Here is a 24,484-nt window from a genome sequence, read left to right as displayed (position 1 = left end):
GTGTGATTTTTGAGTTTCAGAAGGTCAGACTAATGTGAAATTTGAACCAATGCCCCAGATTCTTAGCCTGAGCCTTTGGAGTACTAGTTCAGGGACATTACCACTACAACTACACTTCCAATCAAACAAAGCACAGCTGATGACTTGTATAATGAGCTGCTGTAATTTAGAGCTCATCTGAAAAAGTCAGTTTCTATTCTGAATCATAATTGGATTAACTCCAGTTTGGTCAGTTTTTAGTGTTAATTCCATCTCTACTACTATCCTATCTTTTAAAGAAAATAAACGACAGTATTTTTCCATTCAATTTGACATGTGGAGATGATTTTATTGTCAACGTTATTTTTGATGAAGTGGCCTAATAGCCCAAACAAACTTGAAGTTACTCCTCAACCCCACCCTGGCCTCTTGTCCACGTGTGTATATGTGCAACAGAGGCAGGAGGTGGGGTCAGAAACAGCTCCCTAATTATGCATTACTTTGTACAATTTTGGTAACATTGAAAAATCACACACATACACACACACTACAACAGAATTGATCTGTCACAAAAGAGACACACACACACACACACACATAATGTGCTCTCCTGAAATGTCACTCAAGTTTGGTAGCACTGACACGAGGGAGCATTGTAACCACAGAATGGAAATTTAAAATGTACAGGCATACAAGGAAAAGGAAATACATTTACATTTTTAAGAAAGCACAAAACACAAAAGCGCGCTGAATGTCAGTTTTAGACCCAATCCAAAACCCTTGGTCCATATGATCTGAGGCTCTCAAGCCTTGGACACCATAAGAATTGCAGCTCCCATTGTAGCTTGAGTTCACACATGAATGCCAACACCAAAAAGATTGGGGAAGGGGTGGTACAATACTGGGAGGGGTGTGAGGGTAAAACACCTAAGTTCCCCAAAGATTCAGATGGGACAAGTAGGCGAGAATGAAAATCAAAGGGTGAGATGGATCATGAACCTATACCACACCAATGGCAACGAATACTTGCCACCTTGTCAAGGGCAAATTAGAGATGGGCATTGAATGTTGTCTTTGTCAGTAATGTCCACGTCCTATGAAAGGATTTTTGAAACAGAAATATGCTTCAGCTTGTGAGCCACCCTGTCAATATTTAAAGTCCAGATAGTTCCTACCAGGCTTCATTAACAGGCCTGCCCTCACCTACACCCAGTTAACAATGTATAAAAAACTGAAAGAAATGCAGATACTGGAAATCAGAAACAGAAATTGCTGGAAAAGCTCAGCAGATCTGCCAGCATCTGTGAAGAGAAATCAGAGTTAACGTTTCGGGTCCAGTGACCCTTCGAAGAACTCTGAGGAAGGGTCACCTCTGTTGGGTTTTCGGAGAGGTTAAGTTTGTGTTTCATACAGTAACCTTGTAAATAAATTGTTTTCTTTAAAACTAAGTGGTTTGACCAGCTTATTCTCTCCTGAAATACCCACTTTACACCTGCATAAAACAACAGGAAAGTTAAAATCCGAGCTACTTTCTTAAAATATTTTGAGGGGTTTGACCTGGTCCATAACACATCCTTATTACAGCTTGATCTACCATTTCTCATCATTCAAACATCTCTGAACTCTCCACCTTCCCTTTCCCTGCACCGACTGAAATCCAGTGAAAGGCTCCAATCTCTGTCAGAATATCACTAAAGTGTCAACTTTAGCTTCCTTCCTACAGATTCTGGTGAGCATCTCCAGAATTGTGAATGTTTCTAACAAAGGGTTAGGAGCTGAGGAAGGAGAAGAGGGGACATGTCACTGGGCTCGAAGGCCAAAAGCTCCAAGGTACTGCTCTGAGACATGTTTTCAAATCTCACCATGGAATTTAAAATTCCATTAGTAAATCTGGAATTGAAAGCGGCAGTCATGGTGATATGAAACTATCACCAATTGCTTTAGTTTTTGCGTTTTTCCAACAACAGTCTGCGAATGCTGGACATCTGAAATAAAAAACAAAATTGCTGGAAAAATTGTGGAGAGAGAAACAGAGTTTAACATTTTAAGTCTGGTCTGCATTCGTCTTCCAAGTCATTCTGAAGATGGGTCACTGGATTCAGAATGTCAACTAAGTTTCTCTCTCCACAGATGCTGCCAGACCAGCTAAGTTTCTCCACCAATTTCTGTTTCTGTCATTAAAACCCATCTGTCCTGTTGAGGAAGATAACCCGCTGTCCTGAACCTGGTCTGTCCTCCAAGTGACTCCAGATCTACTGAATGAAGCTGTTTGCTCTTAACCGTCCCCCTGAAATGGCCAACAAGACACCCAGTTCAAAGACACTTTGAGACGGGCAACAGTTATTGGGCTTACCAGTGATACCTATAACATGAAAAATAAATTAGAAAAACACCAGGTCTTTAAAAAAAATTGTGCGTTCAATGCCAAGCATTGCATCGGAAAAAATTGAACTTTCATTGTAAAGTGATGTCCGGATATACAGTAGGACTTCTGCAAACCCATCACTACACAGTGATCCCACAAGCTTATTTGTACTTTATTATATGGAGGGTCACTGGCACCTATTTATTGCACATCCCTCCATTGCCCTTGAGAAGCCATTGGTGGGCATCTTGTTGAATACAACTTGGTGGCTTTCTGGGTCATTTCAGAGAGCAACTGGAAAGGAGTCCACCTGACTGCAAAGGGCCTGGATTCACATATTGGCCAGGTCCGGCGAGGACTGGTCAAATTTCCTTTCCTCAAGTCCATGAGTGGTTGTCTTCTTGCCACGCCAGTCCTTTCAGGGTCTCCACACTGACCTGTTAATTCCAGTTTTACCGAATAAATTTAAACCCCTTAGTCAACGAGGTGGGATTTGAACTCGTCGGTAGCCAGGCCTCAGTCTCACTAGGTCTGTAGCAAACCACTGTGCTGTTGCACACCTTAAAATAACTTTGTCAGAGGCTTCTTGTAGACTGCAGGTAATGGATACAAGGGAGGGACTCTTGTGCCACATACTGAAGCTTGAGGGTTCAACAGCGACTTGCAAATTTCGCATTTCCCTTGCATCACTGTCAGTGATGGTGAGGAACTATGTGGCTGCAATTGGAAGCACTGCAATCTCGCATGAAGGACCTATTATTCACCTTTACTGCCATTATGATTAGTAGTATTGTATCCTAGTGTTATAGTAATGGATCTATGTCCCAGTGGTATGGTGAGACTTCTATTCACCAATACGGTCCCGTGTTAAACAATGACAGATCTACAAGCAGCAATACTGTACCTCACTGTTATACAGTAACAGACCTGACCCCACAAGCACTGTACCCTAGTTTTATACAGTGACAGACCTGTTCCCACTAGTACTATATTCCAGTGTTGTACAGAGACAGACCTATCCCCACCAGTACTGTATGCCAGTGTTACACAGCGACAGACCTGTCCCCACCAGTACTGTACCCCAGTGTTATACAGAGACAGACCTGTCCCCACCCAGTACTGTACCCCAGTGTTATACAGTGATAGACCTGTCCCCACCAGTACTGTATGCCAGTGTTACACAGCAACAGACCTGTCCCCACCCAGTACTGTACCCCAGTGTTACACAGTGACCGACCTGTCCCCACCAGTACTGTATGCCAGTGTTACACAGCAACAGACCTGTCCCCACCCAGTACTGTACCCCAGTGTTACACAGTGACCGACCTGTCCCCACCAGTACTGTATGCCAGTGTTACACAGCAACAGACCCGTCCCCACCCAGTACTGTACCCCAGTGTTACACAGTGTCCGACCTGTCCCCACCAGTACTGTATGCCAGTGTTACACAGCAACAGACCTGTCCCCACCAGTACTGTACCCCAGTGTTACACAGCAACAGACCTGTCCCCACCCAGTACTGTACCCCAGTGTTATACAGTGACAGACCTGTCCCCACCCAGTACTGTACCCCAGTGTTATACAGGGACAGACCTGTCCCCACCAGTCCTGCATTTGCCAGAACCTGTGCACATTTTCTCAGGAGGTTACAACGTTGCATTGCAGCTACATCACTGATAGACTGCATTGCAATGTTGTAACCTCCTGATGAAGATTTCAAATGAAGACATGTCATTTTGCACACGCACAATTTAAAACATCACACTTCTCCATCAAAAAAAAACCAAAAATACTGTTGATGCTGTAAATCCAAAACAAGAACTGGAAATACTGAACCAGTCAGGCACCATCTGGCAAAGAGAGAAATTGAATTCCTATTTCATGCCCAGTTCTGATTAAAAAGGTTGAAGATTTGAAATGTGTCATCCATTTTCCTCTCTGCACACAGCTGCTATCAGTTTGTTAAATCCGTGCTGCATTCCCACTGTATACTCAGAACAATGGTACTTCAGGTGTGATCTAAATAGGGTTTGGTACAGCAGAAATTTAACATCTATCTTCCTGTATTGGAGATATCAAGATCAGCATTCCTTTCGCCTTTATGATTTTTGAGCTGTCTAACAACGATTGGTCCAATAATTTAGCTAAAACCGCTAATCAATAGCTTTAACCTTAATTTTTGCTTAAAGTCAGTTAAACGAATTTCTAATATATACATATATATTACCAAGCTGCCCCTCCAACAGACAACTTTCAGATTTGCTCATGTTCGACAACGTAAGGTGTATTCCTTTAAGTATATGTTTATCTTTGTACTGTGCTGTTTCAATTTAGAACCGACTTAAAACATTTGAAGATTTCTTCCCCGTTTCCTAAATACTGGTGGGAAATTCCCAGGATCGGTGGGGGGGGGGGTTGAGGGGAAGCAGTTGGTGGTAAAACCGAAGGAAGCTCAAGTCCCAGTGAGAAGCAGATCAGCAGCTGGAACGGGTATGAGGACCAGAGACTGAGTAACCCGAAGAGGTGCCCCTTGCCTTTCAGGTTTTTGGTGAATCAGTCTGGATCTCCCAGTTGGTGGGATCCTTCCCGCATCTCTGGACCCCTGAACCTCCCCCCAACCCAATCTACAGCTCACAGGTCTGTATTCGTCAGAATGAAGTCCAATGCACACATAGAATCACTCCCCTTTATCACACACCCAATCCAGCCATAGCCTTTGGCTAAAATTATGCCCTGAATCCCATGTTGCTAACTTCCTGCAGATCTTGTCACATGATCTATTTCTCCTTAGCCACCACCCCCCCCCCCAGCAAACCATCTCCAATTCCTTAAACTTCAGGCAAATGGGGAGGTGATGGGCCGGTATTATCACTAGACTATTAACCCCGGCAATGTTCTGAGGACCTGGGTTCAAATCCCGCCAGGGCAGATATTGGAACTTGAATTCAGTGAAAATCCAGAATTAAGAGTCTAACGATGACTATGAATCCATGGTCAGGGAAAGACCCGCCGAGTTCACTAATGGTCTTTAGGGAAGGAAACTGCCATCCTGGTCTGGTATACATGTTACTCCAGATCCACAGCCAATAGAGTTAACTGTTAAACTACCCTCTGGGCAATAAATAGTGTCCTGGCCAGTGATGGCCTCATCCCGTAAATGAACAAGAAGAACCCACTGTTAGTTTTCCGATTGGTTTTACCCCCCAGCAGTGCCCAGAAGATTAACATCAATACTCGGGAAATTCCAGGGCAATTCTGGAGAGTTGGCATTCGAACCTAAATGCCAAGGAGCTCCCGAAACAAAATAACTAATGACATTTCCCTGAAAGTGCACATGCACAAGATTAAGAGAGAGCTCCAATTGCCAGTTCAATCTGTTCAAGTAAGCGTGCGTGTCCCATATATTAAGATTTAATTTTTACTTTTTTGAAACAAAAAGAAAACTTTCAGAAAATACCATTAACAAACGGCCAAAATCTATTCAACAGCTTGTCTTCAAGTTTTACATTGTCCCCCTCCAGCCTCCATCTCGGTGTCTCTACAATTGTAATTGATTTCTCATGGAGAGTGCTTGCTCTGACTCGACTCCAAATGGACCTGACGTTCTAGGATTAGCCTTCAGTCCTCTCCAGCCCAGAGCAAAACAAAAGAAGCAAGACCCTAAACCCAAGAAAAGAAAGAACGTGCATTGATATAGCGCCTCTCACATCCTCAGGGTGTCCCAAAGAGTGTTGCACAGCCTATGAAGGGCTTTTCAAGTGTCACTCCCTGTAGTAAATGCAGCAGCCAATTTACACAAACATCCTACAAACATCAGTATGGTAAATGAACAGAACATCTGTACCTCTTTTGTTTAAGATGTCAGTGGAAGAATAAATATTAGCCCGGTCCTTCCCCACCCGTTTTTCTTTGGAGTCGTGACTTGGAATCTTCCATTTCCACCTGACTTGGGTGCAGGGTGGGGTTTAAACACTTGCAATGGGGGTGAGGGGGAAGGAAAATAAAGATACCTTGTGAAGCGCGGCAACCCCCTTCCCCCAAAGTTTTGGCACTGGGGTGTTGACCTGTACGTCGCTCCCAAGTGACTGAACCTACATCCTCCCAGCTTGTGGTTCAGCTGTACCATGGTCAAAGATGTTCGTGTACAGAAACCCACCTGCACGCCAGAGGAAGTCACGACAGAAGATGCTGATACCAAGACGTTGTAGAAAAGCAAGTGCGTTTTTCATTTTCTTCCCTTGCGCACACCTCCCCCCGACAAGCAAAACAAAACCATGTAGGAGGAAGATAGGGCATATACCCTGCACCCAAGCCCTCATTGCCCTAATAACTATGAGGGGGGCACAGACTTGTAACACACAAAAAAAACCAAATAATGCTAAACCACAGCACAGCTGCAGCATCGCAGACAAAGAGAGGAACTGCTGGAAGTGGTGTAAAACCAAGACATAAATGGCACTGCTGCCACAGGCGGTGTCAATATACAGCGGGCCCATAAGCCACTCTTAAAACACTGTTGGCTTCTCGATTTTTTTTTTGCTTTGGAGACGAAGGTCAAAACTAGTCCAAAAATAGTCCAAGGAGGCTTTTCTCAGAATCACTAGCAGCTGATTGGTGAAACATTGGAACCCCTAAACCACCAGTCCTCAGGCTCGTATCCTTCTAGGCCCCGAGGGCAGGTAGGTGGCGGAGAGGTGGGGGGAGCGTGGTGAAGGGGAAAATAATGCCTCGTGTGGTCATGGACTTCTCAAAAGCAAAAGGAAACCTCATGTCACCCCAATCACACTCTTCAAATTTCGTCATGTTTTGCAGGAGAGGGAAAGGGGCTAGAGGTTGGAGAGTTTTTCTGATTTTCCGAACAGGTGTGTAGGAGGTTCCAAGGTATTTGTCCAGCTGGATGCTCCGATCCACGGAGCTAGGCCTCACATCACTGATTCCTTCTCCAGCGAGCCGCTCTCCTTTTTCAAGGGCTCCTTCGTGTCTTTCTTCATGAGTGGCGATCCTTCCTCGTCAGGCCTCTCCTGGATTGCTGCTTCTGTTTTTACCTCAGTGAGCTCCTCCACTCGCTGGCTGGATTTCTGCCTGTCAGTGTAAGACTGGAGGAGGCCAGCCCCAAAAGCGTCACCTTCCACATTGAGGACGGTGCAAGTGCGATCTCTACAACCAAACAGACATGTACTCGTTAGATCTGCCACAGACTCGTCTCTCTTGATTGTAAACCTCAGCTTGCTCCCTCCCTCCCCCCACCTCACTTGCGTTAAGACCATAAGAAATAGAGGTGGAAGTAAGGCCATTCGGCCCATCGAGGCCACTCCGTCATTTAATCTCAGTTGATGAGCATTTCAAAGCCAATTACCCGCACTCTCCCCGTATCCCTTAATTCCTTGCGAGAAGGTGTGGAAACTTCGATAAAGTAGGCCATTCAGCCCTTCGAGCCTACTCTGCCACTCAGTATAATCATGGCTGACTCTCTAACTTAACACAACACTCCCATACCCTTCGATGCTTTTTTCTTTCAGTAACTTGGTCTCCGCAACTTTCTGAGGTAGAGAATTCCACAGGCTCACTATCCTTTGAGTAAAGAACAGTTTCCTCCTCTCAATCCCAAAATGGTCTACCCTACAACCCAAGTCTAACTCTCTGGTTCTAGACTCCCCACCCAGGGAAAACATCCTCCCTCCATCCAGCCCTGTTAGAATCTTGCACAATTGAATCAGATCATCTCTCAAGCTTCCAAACCCTCAGAAGACAGGCCCAGTCGAACCCATTTCTCCTTAAAGGCAGTCCTTCCACCCTAGTCTCAGCCTAGTGAACCTCCAATGCACACCCTCTATGGCAAGAATATCTTTTCTGAGGTAAGGATACTAAATCTGCATACATTACTGAAAGTCTGGTCTTACCAAGGCCCTGTGTAACTATGATACTCTGAACTCAAATCCTCTTGCAATTGGTCGTCCCAATCGTTTGCTGCACCTGCCTGTCTCATTGACTGGACATACATCCATACTTCCCAATGTACCACCATTTCAAAAATACTCTTCCTTTCTGTTTAGTCTAGAAGCTCACATTTAACACCAGTTTTCAAAGGAGACCAGCAATCCTCAGAAGGAGGTGAATTTTGGCCGATTATTTGCCTCTTGCAGACCTCACGGCTAAGTCTGAATATATGCTTAATAGGCTCTTTGGAGCCTAGGGAGGGTGGGGTTATCAATTAACATCAGTCAGTGGGAATTCAGGCTGCTATTTTCTTGTTACTGACTTATCTGGGCAGAGATAGAGAGAGAAGCTGGAGTTTTCAGTGCCTCTGTAGCCATTCTTTCAAGATTGTAAAGAATTAGCGTTTATACTTTGGTATGAAAATAGGATTCAAGCAAACAACTAACACACCATTTTCCTGCCCGGACTGGCAGCGCAGCTGTAGAAATACTGTGGCAACAAGAGCAGGTCAGAAGGTGGGAATCCGGCAGCGATTAACTCACCTCTTGTCTCCTCAAGATCTATCTAAAAGTCAGGATTGTGCTGGAATAGACTACACTTGTCTGGATAGGTGCACACGAGAAGCTCAGCAACACCTAGTACAAAGCAGTCTACTTGATAGGAACCCATTCCACCTCCTTTTGCGCTGATAAAAAAAATGCTCTCTTGCTCTCTCACCTCGGGTGCTGTCTGACCTGCATTTGTCCAACATTTGTTGTCTCCACCACCTTCAACATCTGCTCCCTCCACCACTGAAGGTCAGTAGCTGCAGTGTGTACCATCGACAAGATGCACCGGCGAAATTTACCCAGGCCCCTTAGCACCTTCCAAACCCACAACCTCTACCATCCCCGAAGATCAAGGGCAGCAGATGCATGGGAACACCACCCCCTGTACGCTCTCCTCTGATTCACTTGCCATCCCGACTTGGAGATATATTGCCGGTTCCTTGAATGGGTCAAAATGCTGGGACTCCCTCCCTAACAATATTATGGGAGGCCCTACACTAAAGCGGCACCACCATCTTCCCAAGGACAGCCAACCTGCCACCCTGCACCAGGACAAAAGGCTACTTACACCAGCCAATCAACAGCGAGCACCAGCGATATCTCTTTCGTGGGCAGCCCCACGGCCTCCAGGATGATGGCGAGGGTCAGAATACCTCCTGCAGGGATGCCAGCAGCGCCAACACTTGAGGCAGTGGCTGTCACTCTGGAAAAGAAGGACCAGCTCAATTCAGACAAGTGGAACTAGAGAACCAGTGGACCTTTGGTCCCAAACCAGATGTGCGCCACCCCCCCCCCTCCACCCAGTTCTGGATTACCCCTAGAATTGGTCTTCTTGCAAACTGTACTGATGAATACAATTTGAAAATTTAATAAAATGTCTTGTTTTGTTCAGCAGTGACTGTTCTGCTTTATGAATCAGGGGTTAAGGCCAATTGTAGAGAATCAGTGTTTGAGATAGAGCATCTCGGTAACAAAACTGCGTCAAACGGCCTGTTTCTACACCGCAACAGTTCTGTCAAGAGGGCAGGCGAGAACATGCGCACGTGAACAGGACAGAATGAGGCCGTGGTGTGATGCACACCACAGTTGAGTGGCCTGCCAGCACTCAACTTTTTATTTAATGACAAGAGGCAGGCTGGCATCTCTGGAACAGTGTTTCTAAAAGACATCATTGCCTTCAGTTGCCTGTAGTTAATGATCAAGGAGTCTGGCCCAATTCGATCCAGTTCCTATTCCGGGCAGCGGGCCAGTGATAGAAGCTGTATAAAGAGTAGGGAGCTGGTTAGTTCAGTTGGCTGAATGGCTGGTTTGCAATACAGAGTGATACCAACAGCATGGGTTCAATTCCTGCGTTAGCTGAGGTTACAGTGAAAGATTCTCAATCTCACCCTCTCCCCTCACACAAGGGGTGGTGACACTCAGGTTAAACCACCACCAGTCATCTCTGTCTCTAATGGGATGGGTGCAGCCCTATGGCCTGATAGGACTATGGCAACATTACCTTTTATCTTTTACACAGAGTATTCCCGGGATGGCCTTGAACAGACCAGAGAGGAGATATTTATCCTGAAAGCATTGATAAGTTTAAAAAATACAAATGAAATAATAATATAAGGTATGGGTATTGACATCAAGGCTTGACTAACTGCTATGAATGGTCACCAGTCACTAAGTAAACATGACGTTTTGCAAAATTGACAAATTTTGGTTTAGCATTTTGTTATAAGCTTTTGCAGCTTTCTTGCTCACATTGTTCACTTGAAAAAGATAGAACTGTGAATCAAGTGCTTTTGGGTCCTCCAAGGTTGTGAATGCTGCTATAGGAATGCAAGTATTTCACTCCACTTAGGGCTAGCCTCTTAATCTATTTCACGTGCACCTCATACCTCAAAAACTTGCATTTTTACAGCACCTTTCATGAGGATTTAACACACTTCACAGGAACACAATTAAACGTTTAGTTAATGATGTCGGTTTTATTGAGTGTTATTATCTGAGGTGAGGTGAGGGAATTCCAGAACTAGGGAGCCAGGCAGTTCAAGGCATGGCTGCTAATGGATAAGCAATTAAAATAGGTCATGCACAAGACTCGAAAACTGGAGATGAGAAAAGGCACCTGAATTACCATGAACAGTTTTGGTTCCCTTCTCTAAGGGGAGATTGTGCACAGAAGGTTCACTCATCTGATCCCGGGTACGAAGAGACTGTTTTACGAGGAGGGGGTGAGTAGTTTGGGCCTGTACTCACTGGAATTTAAAAGAGTAAGAGGTGACCTTATTGAAGCATGCAAGATTTTACAGGACTTGACAGGGGGAGGTGTGGAGGGATTGTTTCCACTTGTGGAGGAGTCTCGGACCACAGTGTATAATCTCACAATGAGGAGTCACATATTTAGGACAGAAATGAAGAGGAATTTCTTCTCTCAGAGTGTAGTGAGGCTGTAGAGTTCTTTACCACAGAAGGCCATTGAGGCTGGGTTATTAAGTCAGATCAAGGCTGAGGTAGACAGATTTTTAATCGGGAAGGGAATTGAGTGTTATGGGGAAAACCGAAAAGATTCTGAGGTCAGCCATGATGGTGGAGCAGACTCGATAGGCTGAATGGCCCACTCTGCTCCCATGTGTTATGGGCCTCCCTAATGATCTTTGTGAGGACCTTCAATTAAACCCGCACCATTCCTCAAATTCTGCCTTTCGAGTATTTTATACAACTCCCTTTTGAATGAAGTAGCCCTTTCAGGCAGTTTGCCCCGTTGTGTTGCATTTCAGCGAGCATGCTAGTACTCACAATATGGCGATGACCTGGACAAAGTTGAGCGAGACATTGTTGAGCTGAGCAATGAACACAGCAGCGACACACTGGAAGAGAGCAGCACCGTCCATGTTCACAGTTGCGCCGATGGGCAGTATAAAGCGGCTGATTTGCTTACTGACACCGTTATTCTCCTCCACACATTTCATCATGAGGGGTAGTGTGGCAGAACTGGGGAGAGAAAGAGAGAGAGAGAGAGAGAGAGAGAGAATGAAAAACACTGAGGGAATGAATCCTTAGTGGGATGAGAATGTCACTGATGAAATAACTCCACAGAGGCCCATAACCCATCCCCCTTTATTTAAACAGGGAGAGTACCTGACACTGACCCAGCTCCCTCAGAGCCAGCTCTTAGAGTGAGCAGAACCCCTGACACTCCTGTTTCTTTTTTTTTTCTCCCCCACACTCCCGCCTAACTGCGGTAGTGCTTAATGTTTCCCCAGCACCCATGGTGTGTGTGTGTGCAGGTGTGAGACACAGTGAGAGACACAAGGTGCACGAATCTTTATTCAATTTCCACCACCAGGAAGATAGGAAAACACCCGAGTAGCCAGTGTCAAGCAGTGCCCTTCACAAAAGGGCAATGCTGTGTGATCAAACAGTGAAGGGGAGGGCAGGGATTAAATCAAAATAGAATTGGAGGGGGAAATAATGCACTCCACTCCCTGCGGCGCCCACCTCTCCCAGGGGACACTCCTGTTTCTTTTTTTCTTTTCTCTTTTTTATTAATCCCCACACTCCCGCCTAACTGCGGTATGCTTATTTTTTCCCCAGAACCCATGGTGTGTGTGTGCAGGTGTGAGACACAGTGAGAGACACAAGGTGTACGAACCTTAATTCAATTTCCACCACCAGGAAGATAGGAAACACCCGAGTGGCCAGTGACAAGCACTGCCCTTCATAAAGGGGCAATGCTGTATGATCAAACAGTGAAGGGGAGGGCAGGGATTAAATCAAAATAGAATTGGAGGGGGAAATAATGCACTCCACTCTCTGCGGCACCCACCTCTCCCTGAACAACTCCAGGGGACACTCCCGTTTCTATCTGTCAGCCCGGGCTCCCCGACTGGACCAGGTTTGGATTGGATCAGGGAACTCAGATTCTATGAGGTCCACCTGGCTGACCTCATTACAGTCACTACTGTTATCACACTCCCTGACCAAACTTGGTCAAGTTTATCTACTCTACTCCATGCATTGCTACACACTAAATAACAAACAAAAACTGAAATTGCTGGAAAAACACAGTGGGTCTGACAGCATTTGTGGACAGAAAGCGGAGGTAAACGTTTCGGGCCCAGTGACGCTTCTGTTCGCTAAATAAGTACAGCTCGCGAAAAAGCGCTTTAAGTGCAAAAAGGCATCCTGTAACCCTGACAAACAGAGACAAAGTATCCAGCATTGGTTCCATATTGTTCCCGAGCCTACCTGGAGGAAGTTCCAAAGGCTGTAGCCAGGGCTGTGAAGATGCCCCACAGGAAGCTGTAAGGATTTTTACGAGTGAACACAAAGTAGATGAGGGGCAGGACGATTAAGCCGTGAATGAGGTGGCCCACTATGCAGCAGCAGATGTACTTCCCGAGGCTGGTAAAAAGCATGAGGACATCTTCCATCTCCACAATCTTGCCAGCGACCAGGAACATGATACCGAAAGGAGCATACCTATGGGAAAAGAGCCTCATGTTAATACCCCAGCAAGTGAATCGTAGAAGCAAGCCATTCAGCCCTTCGAGTCGACACCAACCCTCTGAAAAGCATCCCATTCAGACTCAATCCTCTATCTCATCCCTGTAACACTGCATTTCCCATGGCTAATCCACCTAGCCTTTACGTCCTTAGACAGTACAGACAATTTAACATGGCCAATCCACCTAAGCTGCTACCCTAGACTGCATTTCCATTGCTCTCTACATAAAGAGATTGCTCTCAATTTGCGTTTATTTCTGACTTAGCTGTTTTGGCTCATATCTTTAGATAGTGACGATAGATTAAACACCTTGGATTTGTAAATTAAGGTATTGCAACTCTTAAGAATTCTGGATGTACGTTTGCTCACAGAGCTGGAAGGTTCATTTTCAGACGTTTCGTCACCATACTCAGTAACATCATCAGTGAGCCTCCACTGATGATGTTATCTAGTATGGTGACGAAATGTCTGAAAACGAACCTTCCAGCTCAGCGACCAAACTTACATCCAGAAACTCAACCTAAACTACAAATCTTCTCAAAACTCGGTAACTGTTAAGAGTGGCCTCTGTCCACAACTGTTCGTTGTTAATTATTTTAGTTGTCTTTTAGCCTGTCCTTTTTTCTTAAAGCTGTGCCTCTTTGATCAGTCTTAAGATCAATGTTTTGAACGAAGAGTTAATTAACAGATTTTTTTTTAAAAGAATAGTAAGGGTCATGAAACAGCTAGTGCAAACACAATGGGCCAACTGGCCTCCTCCTGTCCCATAACAATTCTGTGCAACGTTGAAGCTTTTTTAATAAAGATATTTCTCCCTCTCCTTTCATGGGTCCTGCTGGTAAGGTCAGTATTTGTTGCCCATCCCTAACTGCCCTGTGAACTAGCAGATAAGAGTTGACTACAATGTTATGTAGTCAATATCTTGGCTGGACTGGGTCAGGATGGCAGATTCCCTTCCCTAAAAGGGCATAAGTGAATTAGATGGGTTTTTGCAACTATTGACTATAGTTTCAAGAGTTCATGTGAATTTAGTTATTGATTGGATTTCAATTCCACCATCTGCCAGGGTGGGATTTGAATCCATGTCCCCACATCATTAGACCAGGCCTTTGGATTGCTGACCCAAGGCCCTCACCACTGTGACACTGCCAATGGCCAGGTTGAGAGGCAGCCTTGTGTGTACATAACTGATCCTGCAGTCAAATGGGCTCAGTGGCTAATGAGCCGAAACAGCTAAGTCAGAAATAAAACACACATTGAGAGCAATCTCTTTATGTAGAGAGCAATGGAAATGAGGAACCCACTATCACAGAGGGTCAGAAGTCACATGACACCAGGTTATAGTCCAACAGGTTTATTTGAAATCACAAGCTTTCAGAGCGCTGCCTGTTCATCTGGCTCATTCTTACTTGGTTTACATGTTTTCTGTTCAATTCTCATGGCAAAGTTAACAATGTGGTTCCGTTCACAGCTACATTGTTGGCAACTTCTCTCAGTGACATTTTCCTCCTCAGTTACAAAGATCAGATCTGAGAACACTTCATTTAACAGATTATGACACGCATTCTCTGGTTAGACTCAGTTTGATGCTGAAAGTGAGCACACTCATGCAGGAGAAAAGAAAATGGGACAGCACTACACACACTGTTCACCAAAACGATCCTTTTGCTTATTGGGACCTTCTGTTTTGAAAGCTCTCTTCTCCAGGTTCTTTACACTTGGTCTCAGGAGGCACAGAGTGATTGGAACATTAACTGCACTGTCTCTGGCCACCACTTACAGCCACTGGTGAGGGAAAATAGTTTTCTTCAGGAAGACACCCCAGCAAAACTGGCATGCGGGGACAAAATGTCCGGTTGGTGTTGTACCTGGCACATAGGAAGATGGTGGTGGTTGTTGAAGGTCAGTTCTCTCAGCTCCAGGACATCTCTTCAGGAGTTCCTCACGGTAGTGTCCTCGGCCGAACTATCTACAGCTGCTTCATCAATGGCCTTCCCTCCGTCATAAGTTCAGAAGTGGGGATGTTCGCCGATGATTGCCCAATGTTCAGCACCATTTGTGACTCCTTAGATACTGCAGCAGTCCATGTTCAAATGCAACAAGTTCTGGACAATATCCAGGCTTTGGCTGACAAGTGGCAAGTAACATTCTTGCCATACAAATGCCAGACTATGACCATCAACAATAAGAGAAAATCTAACCATCGACCCCTTGATGTTTAGTGGTGTTACCATCACTGAATCCCCTACCATCAACATCCTGAGGGTTACCATTGACCAGAACTCAACGGGACTTACTACATAAACACAGTGGCTACAAGAGCAGGTCAGAGGCTAGGAATACTGCAGCGAGTAACTCACCTAACTCCTCCAAAACCTGTCCACCATCGACAAGGCACAAGTCAGGAGTGTGATGGAATACTCCCCAATTGCCCTGGATGGGGGCAGCTCCAACAACACTCAAGAAGCTCAACACCATCCAGGATAAAGCAGCCTGTACTTGATTGGCACCACATCCACAAACATCCCCTCCCTCCACCACCAATGTTCAGTAGCAGCAGTGTGTACCATCTACAATATTTGGAGGTGCCGGTGTTGGACTGGGGTGGATAAAGTTAAAAATCACACAATGCCAGGTTATAGTCCAACAGGTTTATTTGGAAGCACTAGCTTTTGGAGTGGTTGATGAAAAAGCAGCACTTCGAAAGCTAGTGCTTCCAAATAAACCTGCTGGACTATAACCTGGGGTTTTGTGAATCTTTTTTAACTCCACCTACATGATGCACTGCACAAATTCTCCTGACGAAATCACAACTGCTTGTGATAACCACACCATTCGAGGGAGTCACAGGGTCACATGTTAGTCTCAAGGCGCTACAGCACATGGGAATTTGATAAAATGGAGACAGGGTGACCCCACTTACCACATGATCCATGAGACCAGGACCATAGTGGCCTCATTGAAGGAGTTGAAGAAACGGATAAGGTTCTCGCCCTCTGGTCCGAGTTTCCGCAGAGCGATCCCAAAGACAATGGCGAAGACAACCAGCCCCAGGATGTTCATAGCATCCGCGCTGCTTCCTATGGGAATCTGGAGAACAGAAACAATGGGAACAGGAAAAAGGAAGATTAGACTTTTTACTTTGGGACTTGCTAAAGCACTTTACCAACCAAGTGAAGTTTTTTTTTGTATCATTGGCCGCGCTGTGATTCAGCAAACACGGTAGCTAAGTCGAGCACAGCAAGATTCCACGAAGAGCAAAATCTCGAAACAAAAACAGAAAGTGCCTTAAAAACTCAGCAGGTCTGACAGTATCTGTGGAGAGAGAAAAACAAAGCGAATGCTTTGAGTCCTCTGACCCTTTCTCAGGATGTTCTGAGTTAAAACGTTAACTTTGGTTTTCTCTCTACTGATGCTGCCAGGCCTGCTGAGTTTCTCCAGCAACTTCTGTTTCAGATTTCCAGCATCCACACTCCTTTATTTTATCTTTAGCAATGTGCTGAAGATCAGTATGTTTTTATCTTAATTTATCCTCTCTTTTCCACTTACTTTTAAATCTTTTTCCTCAATGCCTGTAATATTTCCAAATTCGTCAGTGATGTTCTTGGAGAATTTGACGACCCGGTAAGTTGTAGCATACTGAGGAGAAAATACCATTTGTGAATCACTCGTACACAAATAAAGCTGCACAAACTATACAACAATCACAATCAGAAGGACAACTGCCTGTTCAGAAAGAAAAGATTCCACCCAAAAATGATGAGGATTCAATCATGATCAGACAGTCAAGCTTTATCACCACCTCCACATGCACCCAACATCTAACTTAATTTACTCAATTTCTCCGATCAAAACCCATCTCTCTTTTCCCTAACTTTCACCTGAGCCTCCCCTACTGTCTCTCTCTATGTCCCAATATTCACCCAGATCCATCTCTCTCTCGATGTCACAATCTCCACCCAAATCCATCGCTCTCTCTCTATGTCCCAATCTCCACCGAAATCCATCTTTCTCTCTGCCCCAATCTCCACCCCAATCCAGCTCTCTCTCTCTGTCCTAATCTACATCCAAATCCATCTCTCTCTTTCTCTCTCTCTCTGTCCCAATCTCCACACAAATCTATCGCTCTCACTCTCTCTATGTCCCAACTTGCACCTCTCTCTCTTTCCCTCTCTATGTTGCAATTCCACCCAATCCATCTTTCTCTCTCTATGGGACATCTCCACCGAAGTCAATCTCGCCATGTCCCTCTATGCCAAGACAGTCGAGAACTGGCTTTATCACCAACTCCAAATCCACCCAACATCCAACTAATTCGTTCACTATTTCTTCAATCAAAACCCATCTTTGCTTTTCTCTAATTTTCACCCAAGCCCCACTTTCTCTATGACCCAATCGCCACACAAATCCATCGCTCTCTCTCTATGTCCCAATCTCCATCCAAATCCATCACGCTCTCTCTCTCTCTCTATGTCCCAATCTCCACCCAAATCCATCGCTCTTTCTCTGTCCCAATCTCCACCCAAATCCATCGCTCTTTCTCTGTCCCAATCTCCACCCAAATCCATCGCTCTTTCTCTGTCCCAATCTCCACCCAAATCCATTGCTCTCTCTCTCTCTCTATGTCCCAATCTCCACCCAAATCCATCGCTCTCTCTCTGTCCCAATCTCCACGCAAGTCTATCGCTCTCACTCTCTCTATGTCCCAACTTGCACCTCTCTCTCTTTCCCTCTCTATGTTGCAATTCCACCCAATCCATCTTTCTCTCTCTATGGGCCATCTCCACCTAAGTCAATCTCGCCATGTCCCTCTATGCCAAGACAGTCGAGAACTGGCTTTATCACCAACTCCAAATCCACCCAACATCCAACTAATTCGTTCACTATTTCTTCAATCAAAACCCATCTTTGCTTTTCTCTAATTTTCACCCAAGCCCCACTTTCTCTATGACCCAATCGCCACACAAATCCATCGCTCTCTCTCTCTCTCTATGTCCCAAGCTCCACCCAAATCCATCGCTCTTTCTCTGTCCCAATCTCCACCCAAATCCATCGCTCTCTCTCTGTCCCAATCTCCACCCAAATCCATCGCTCTGTCTCTCTCTCTATGTCCCAATCTCCACCCAAATCCATTGCTCTCTCTCTCTATGTCCCAATCTCCACCCAAATCCATCGCTCTCTCTCTGTCCCAATCTCCACCCAAATCCATCGCTCTCTCTCTCTGTCCCAATCTCCATCCAAATCCATCGCTCTGTCTCTCTCTCTATGTCCCAATCTCCACCCAAATCCATTGCTCTCTCTCTCTATGTCCCAAGCTCCACCCAAATCCATCGCTCTTTCTCTGTCCCAATCTCCACCCAAATCCATCGCTCTCTCTCTGTCCCAATCTCCACCCAAATCCATCGCTCTGTCTCTCTCTCTATGTCCCAATCTCCACCCAAATCCATTGCTCTCTCTCTCTATGTCCCAATCTCCACCCAAATCCATCGCTCTCTCTCTGTCCCAATCTCCACCCAAATCCATCGCTCTCTCTCTCTCTGTCCCAATCTCCATCCAAATCCATCGCTCTCTCTCTCTCTGTCCCAATCTCCATCCAAATCCATCGCTCTCTCTCTCTCTGTCCCAATCTCCATCCAAATCCATCGCTCTCTCTCTCTCTGTCCCAATCTCCATCCAAATCCATCGCTCTCTCTCTCTCTGTCCCAATCTCCATCCAAATCCATCGCTCTCTCTCTCTGTCCCAATCTCCATCCAAATCCATCGCTCTCTCTCTCTCTGTCCCAATCTCCATCCAAATCCATCGCTCTCTCTCTCTATGTCCCAATCTCCATCCAAATCCATTGCTCTCTCTCTCTCTCTGTCCCAATCTCCATCCAAATCCATCGCTCTCTCTCTCTATGTCCCAATCTCCATCCAAATCCATTGCTCTCTCTCTCTCTCTGTCCCAATCTCCATCCAAATCCATCGCTCTCTCTCTCTCTGTCCCAATCTCCATCCAAATCCATCGCTCTCTCTCTCTATGTCCCAATCTCCATCCAAATCCATTGCTCTCTCTCTCTCTATGTCCCAATCTCCACCCAAATCCATCGCTCTCTCTCTGTCCCAATCTCCACCCAAATCCATCGCTCTCTCTCTGTCCCAATCTCCACCCAAATCCATTGCTCTCTCTCTCTCTCTATGTCCCAATCTCCACCCAAATCCATCGCTCTCTCTCTCTATGTCCCAATCTCCATCCAAATCCATCACTCTCTCTCTCTCTCTATGTCCCAATCTCCACCCAAATCCATCGCTCTCTCTCTGTCCCAATCTCCACCCAAGTCCTTTGCTCTCTCTCTCTCTCTCTATGTCCCAATCTCCACCCAAATCCATCGCTCTCTCTCTGTCCCAATCTCCACCCAAATCCATCGCTCTCTCTCTGTCCCAATCTCCACCCAAATCCATCACTCTCTCTCTGTCCCAATCTCCACCCAAATCCTTTGCTCTCTCTCTCTCTATGTCCCAATCTCCACCCAAATCCTTTGCTCTCTCTCTCTCTATGTCCCAATCTCCACCCAAATCCATCGCTCTCTCTCTCTATGTCCCAATCTCCACCCAAATCCATCGCTCTCTCTCTCTATGTCCCAATCTCCACCCAAATCCATCGCTCTCTCTCTCTGCCCCAATCTCCACCCCAATCCAGCTCTCTCTCTGTGTCCCAATCTACATCCAAATCCATCTCTCTTTCTTTCTCTCTCTGTCCCAATCTCCACGCAAATCTATTGCTCTCACTCTCTCTATGTCCCAACTTGCACCTCTCTCTCTTTCCCTCTCTATGTTGCAATTCCACCCAATCCATCTTTCTCTCTCTATGGGCCATCTCCACCTAAGTCAATCTCGCCATGTTCCTCTATGCCAAGACAGTCGAGAACTGGCTTTATCACCAACTCCAAATCCACCCAACATCCAACTAATTCATTCACTATTTCTTCAATCAAAACCCATATTTGTTTTTCTCTAACTTTCACCCAAGCCCCACATTCTCTATGACCCAATCGCCACACAAATCCATCGCTCTCTCTCTATGTCCCAATCTCCACCCAAATCCATCACGCTCTCTCTCTTTCTCTATGTCCCAATCTCCACCCAAATCCATCGCTCTTTCTCTGTTCCAATCTCCACCCAAATCCATCGCTCTCTCTCTGTCCCAATCTCCACCCAAATCCATTGCTCTCGCTCTCTCTCTGTCCCAATCTCCACCCAAATCCATTGCTCTCTCTCTCTCTCTCTATGTCCCAATCTCCACCCAAATCCATCGCGCTCTCTCTCTATGTCCCAATCTCCACCCAAATCCATCGCTCTCTCTCTATGTCCCAATCTCCATCCAAATCCATCGCTCTCTCTCTCTATGTCCCAATCTCCACCCAAATCCATCGCTCTCTCTCTATGTCCCAATCTCCACCCAAATCCATCGCTCTCTCTCTATGTCCCAATCTCCACGCAAATCCATCGCTCTCTCTCTCTATGTCCCAATCTCCACGCAAATCCATCGCTCTCTCTCTCTATGTCCCAATCTCCACGCAAATCCATCGCTCTCTCTCTCTATGTCCCAATCTCCACGCAAATCCATCGCTCTCTCTCTCTATGTCCCAATCTCCACGCAAATCCATCGCTCTCTCTCTCTATGTCCCAATCTCCACCCAAATCCATCGCTCTCTCTCTATGTCCCAATCTCCACCCAAATCCATCGCTCTCTCTCTTTATGTCTCAATCTTCACCCAAATCCATCATTCTCTCTCTATGTCCCAATCTCCACGCAAATCCATCGCTCTCTCTCTCTATGTCCCAATCTCCACGCAAATCCATCGCTCTCTCTCTCTATGTCCCAATCTCCACCCAAATCCATCGCTCTCTCTCTATGTCCCAATCTCCACCCAAATCCATCGCTCTCTCTCTTTATGTCTCAATCTTCACCCAAATCCATCATTCTCTCTCTTTCTATGTCCCAATCTCCACCCAAATCCATCGCGCTCTCTCTCTCTATGTCCCAATCTCCACCCAAATCCATTTTTGCTTCTCCCTCTCACTTTTTCTCTCTCCCCACTCCAATCTCTACCCAAATCCAACTTTCTCTCTCTATGCCTGAATCTCCCACCAGTCCCAGCTCTCTGTCTCGTGCTATAACCTAACCAGGAGCCCACCTCCCAGCGGATAATTGTCCCTCATGTACTCCAATTCTCTCCCAATGTCACCCTCACCTTGTGAAAACTGACGGGTCGGACACAGAGTGGAACCTAGAATGTGGGTGGTGGGGTGGGGAGGAATTTGGGTACTACCTCAGGAGAAGGTGCCAATCACTTCGGACTGAGAAGAGGAAGCAAAGAAACCTCTTTGCTGAAAGGTTTGTGAATCTTTCAGGTTTTATACCCAAGGAGGTGTAGGTACTTTGTTGTTGAATAGATTTACAGCTGGGGTAGGTAGACATTTGGCCTCTCGGGGAATGGACAGGAAAGCGGAGTTGAGTTTTGAAAGGCAGAGCAAGTTCGAGGGTCTACACTTCCAGTTCTGGCACGAAGATCATAAAGACATAGAAGCTGAAGTAGGCCATTCAGCCCATCGGATCTCAACTGCAATTCGATGAGACCGTGGATGATGTTTATGGGAATGAGATCCCAATAAACAGTGCAAGTCTGAAGCCCATCTCTGTTATACTCGAACAGCGCTACTTCCCATCCCTTTTCCAGTTGATGGCTCATGAAGAGCTTTTGCCCGAAACGTCGATTCTCCTGCTCCTCAGATGCTGCCTGACCTGCTGTGCTTTTCCAGCACCACACTCTCGACTCTAATCTCCAGCATCTGCAGTCCTCACTTTCGCCTACACTGGAAGGGACAACATTAATGGGCCTATCCCTGGGTTGGCAAGACAATTGCCAGCAGCAGGTTTGTTGCATCAAAATAACCCAGTTTATAAGCGAATTAAAAATCAACCACATTGACATTGGATTGGAGATACTTAGGGACCAGACTGAGTCACCTATCAGATACAAATGTTTTTAAAAAGGTACAATAAAGCGATTTAAGCTGAATTAAGCTCTCAAACAGTCTCTAGTCTATCTCAGTGAAAATGCCCCTTTCTCTATCGTGGTTGTTTCAAAATTGCACTTATCCATGAACATAATAAAGATAATAATCTATTACCAGTTAAACAGTGCAGCCTCACAAGGAGTGAAAAAAATTAACTTACCGATTTAAAAGCTGCCGAGACAAGGTTCGAGGGGAAAATGTTCCTGACAAAAAAAGGGGAAAAATAAAAGAGAATTAAAAAGACTGGCTTTGCAACTTTCCAAACCCCTTGTGCTCTGGATCACATCAGCCCCGACAGCAATCATCAGTCAGAAAAATAATTGACATGGACACACCCGGTGCAGCACAAAGACAGTGCAGCAATACCATTGTGTGGGGGAGATGCTAAACTCAGCCACCATCTTGTATCCCATCATTGGTCTGAACCTGAAGGGTAACATGGCAGCCTTTTTTATTCAGTCTCCCATTTATCTAAAAATGGAATATTACAAGCACACAGATCTTAACTCAATCACAACCGAGCTTGGAGAAGGATCTGGTTATAGATTATCTTCTGATCAACCCCATTGAGACACTCCCTCTGGAGCAGGTGGGATGATGCATGTCTCCTGCCTCAGAGGTGGGGGCATTTCCACTGCAACAGCCAAGAATTTCAACATGCTCTTTTGAGAACCCAATTTAAATTAAACCAATCAAAGTTAACTGCCTTAAAGGGGCACAACACAACCACAAGGCTCAAATGAAATCTAAATAAAGTATAAATTGAAATGGCACTATGGCAAGATATCACAGTCAAATCGCTCTCTTCTCTTCCATCCCCCTCCTCAGTCCTATCAGTGGGGGCCACAATCTCCCAGCCCAGGAACACTGTGGGCGTAACCATGGCGACGTAACCATGGTAGAGGTGCAAGCGGCCGGATACAACAACTCCCTCCACAGCTCACTTCCTGGACTAGTTGACTGAAGAGTCTCTGGATCTGTTCAGATGATGTCCAATTAGTGCCCCACACCTGCATTTTATTAGACACAACATCATGCCTCAGGCATCACTTTAGTTGCATAAAAGATTCAATGGCAGCTCAAAACCAATTTAAAAGCAAAATGCTTTTGCATTAAAAAAAAACAAATTGTGACTGTGCCGATAACATTTGTAAGAACATAAAAAGTAGGAGCAGGAGTAGGCCACCTGGCTCCTCCAGCCTGCTCCTCCTTTCAATAAGATCATGGCTGATCTTTACCATGGACTCAGCTCCACTTACCCACCCATTCACCATCACCCTTAATCCCTTTACTGTTCAAAAATCGATCTTCACCTTTAAAATATTCAATGAGGAAGCCTCAACTGCTTCACTGAGCGGGGAATTCCGCAGATTCACAACCCTCTGGGGGAAGAAGCTCCTCTATCAACAAACACATCTAGTTAGACCCCCATCTACCACTGCCTGAGAAAGGGAACTGGAGGTGACTTCACCACCGGAAATAACATCACCACAGGGAATGACATCACCAACCAAAAGAAACCCAAACATATGAGTAGAAAGCAGGAATTTTCAGCATTGCTTCGCCTGAGGCCCACTGAAGATGGTACCTAGTAGGGTAACGAAATGCCTGGAAATGAACCTTGCAGCTCAGTGAGCAAACCTACGTCCAAAACCCCAACCTGAGCTACAAATCTTCTCAAACCTCACTAACTCCTCCTCAGCACAGCCCTAAATCCGCTGCCCCTTATTTTAAGGTTATGTCCCCTAGTTCTAGTTTCCCCCGCCAGTGGAAACAGCCTCCCTTCTTCCATCTTATCTACTCCCTTCATAACATTTGTGTGTTTCTATAAGGTTCCCTCCATATCCTTCTAAATTTCAATGAGTATAGTTCCAGACTACTGAATCTCTCCTCACAAGCCAACTCTCCCAACTTTGGAATCAACCCAGTGAACTTCGTCTGCACCCCCTCCAGGGCCAGTACACCCTTTCTCAAGGAAGGAGACCTAACATTCTCTTTCACACTATCACATTTACAGGGACCGTGCTGTGCACAAATGGGCTGCCTAGATTACAAAAATGATGAGACCTCAAAAAGAGCTTCACCGCCCGAGAGAAG

At 45.6% G+C, this 24,484-nt stretch overlaps 1 protein-coding gene across 1 annotated transcript in view; it reads right to left on the bottom strand.

Moving 5' to 3' along the window:
• Positions 1–307: 307 nt before the first annotated feature.
• Positions 308–24,484, bottom strand: part of LOC140454550 (neutral amino acid transporter B(0)-like) — a 43,162-nt gene continuing 18,985 nt past the window's right edge. The window contains exons 2-8 of the mRNA XM_072549382.1: positions 22,548–22,590; positions 16,877–16,966; positions 16,251–16,417; positions 13,069–13,302; positions 11,617–11,811; positions 9,398–9,532; positions 308–7,501 (exon numbers count right to left, since the gene is read on the bottom strand). Coding sequence (XP_072405483.1) covers positions 7,267–7,501; positions 9,398–9,532; positions 11,617–11,811; positions 13,069–13,302; positions 16,251–16,417; positions 16,877–16,966; positions 22,548–22,590 — 1,099 coding nt within the window. The 3' untranslated portion in view covers positions 308–7,266. The remainder of the gene's footprint in view (positions 7,502–9,397; positions 9,533–11,616; positions 11,812–13,068; positions 13,303–16,250; positions 16,418–16,876; positions 16,967–22,547; positions 22,591–24,484) is intronic.

The sequence above is a fragment of the Chiloscyllium punctatum genome, chromosome 29, assembly GCF_047496795.1.
Source record: "Chiloscyllium punctatum isolate Juve2018m chromosome 29, sChiPun1.3, whole genome shotgun sequence".
NCBI lineage: Eukaryota > Metazoa > Chordata > Chondrichthyes > Orectolobiformes > Hemiscylliidae > Chiloscyllium > Chiloscyllium punctatum.
This window is presented reverse-complemented; position numbering and strand designations above follow the sequence as displayed.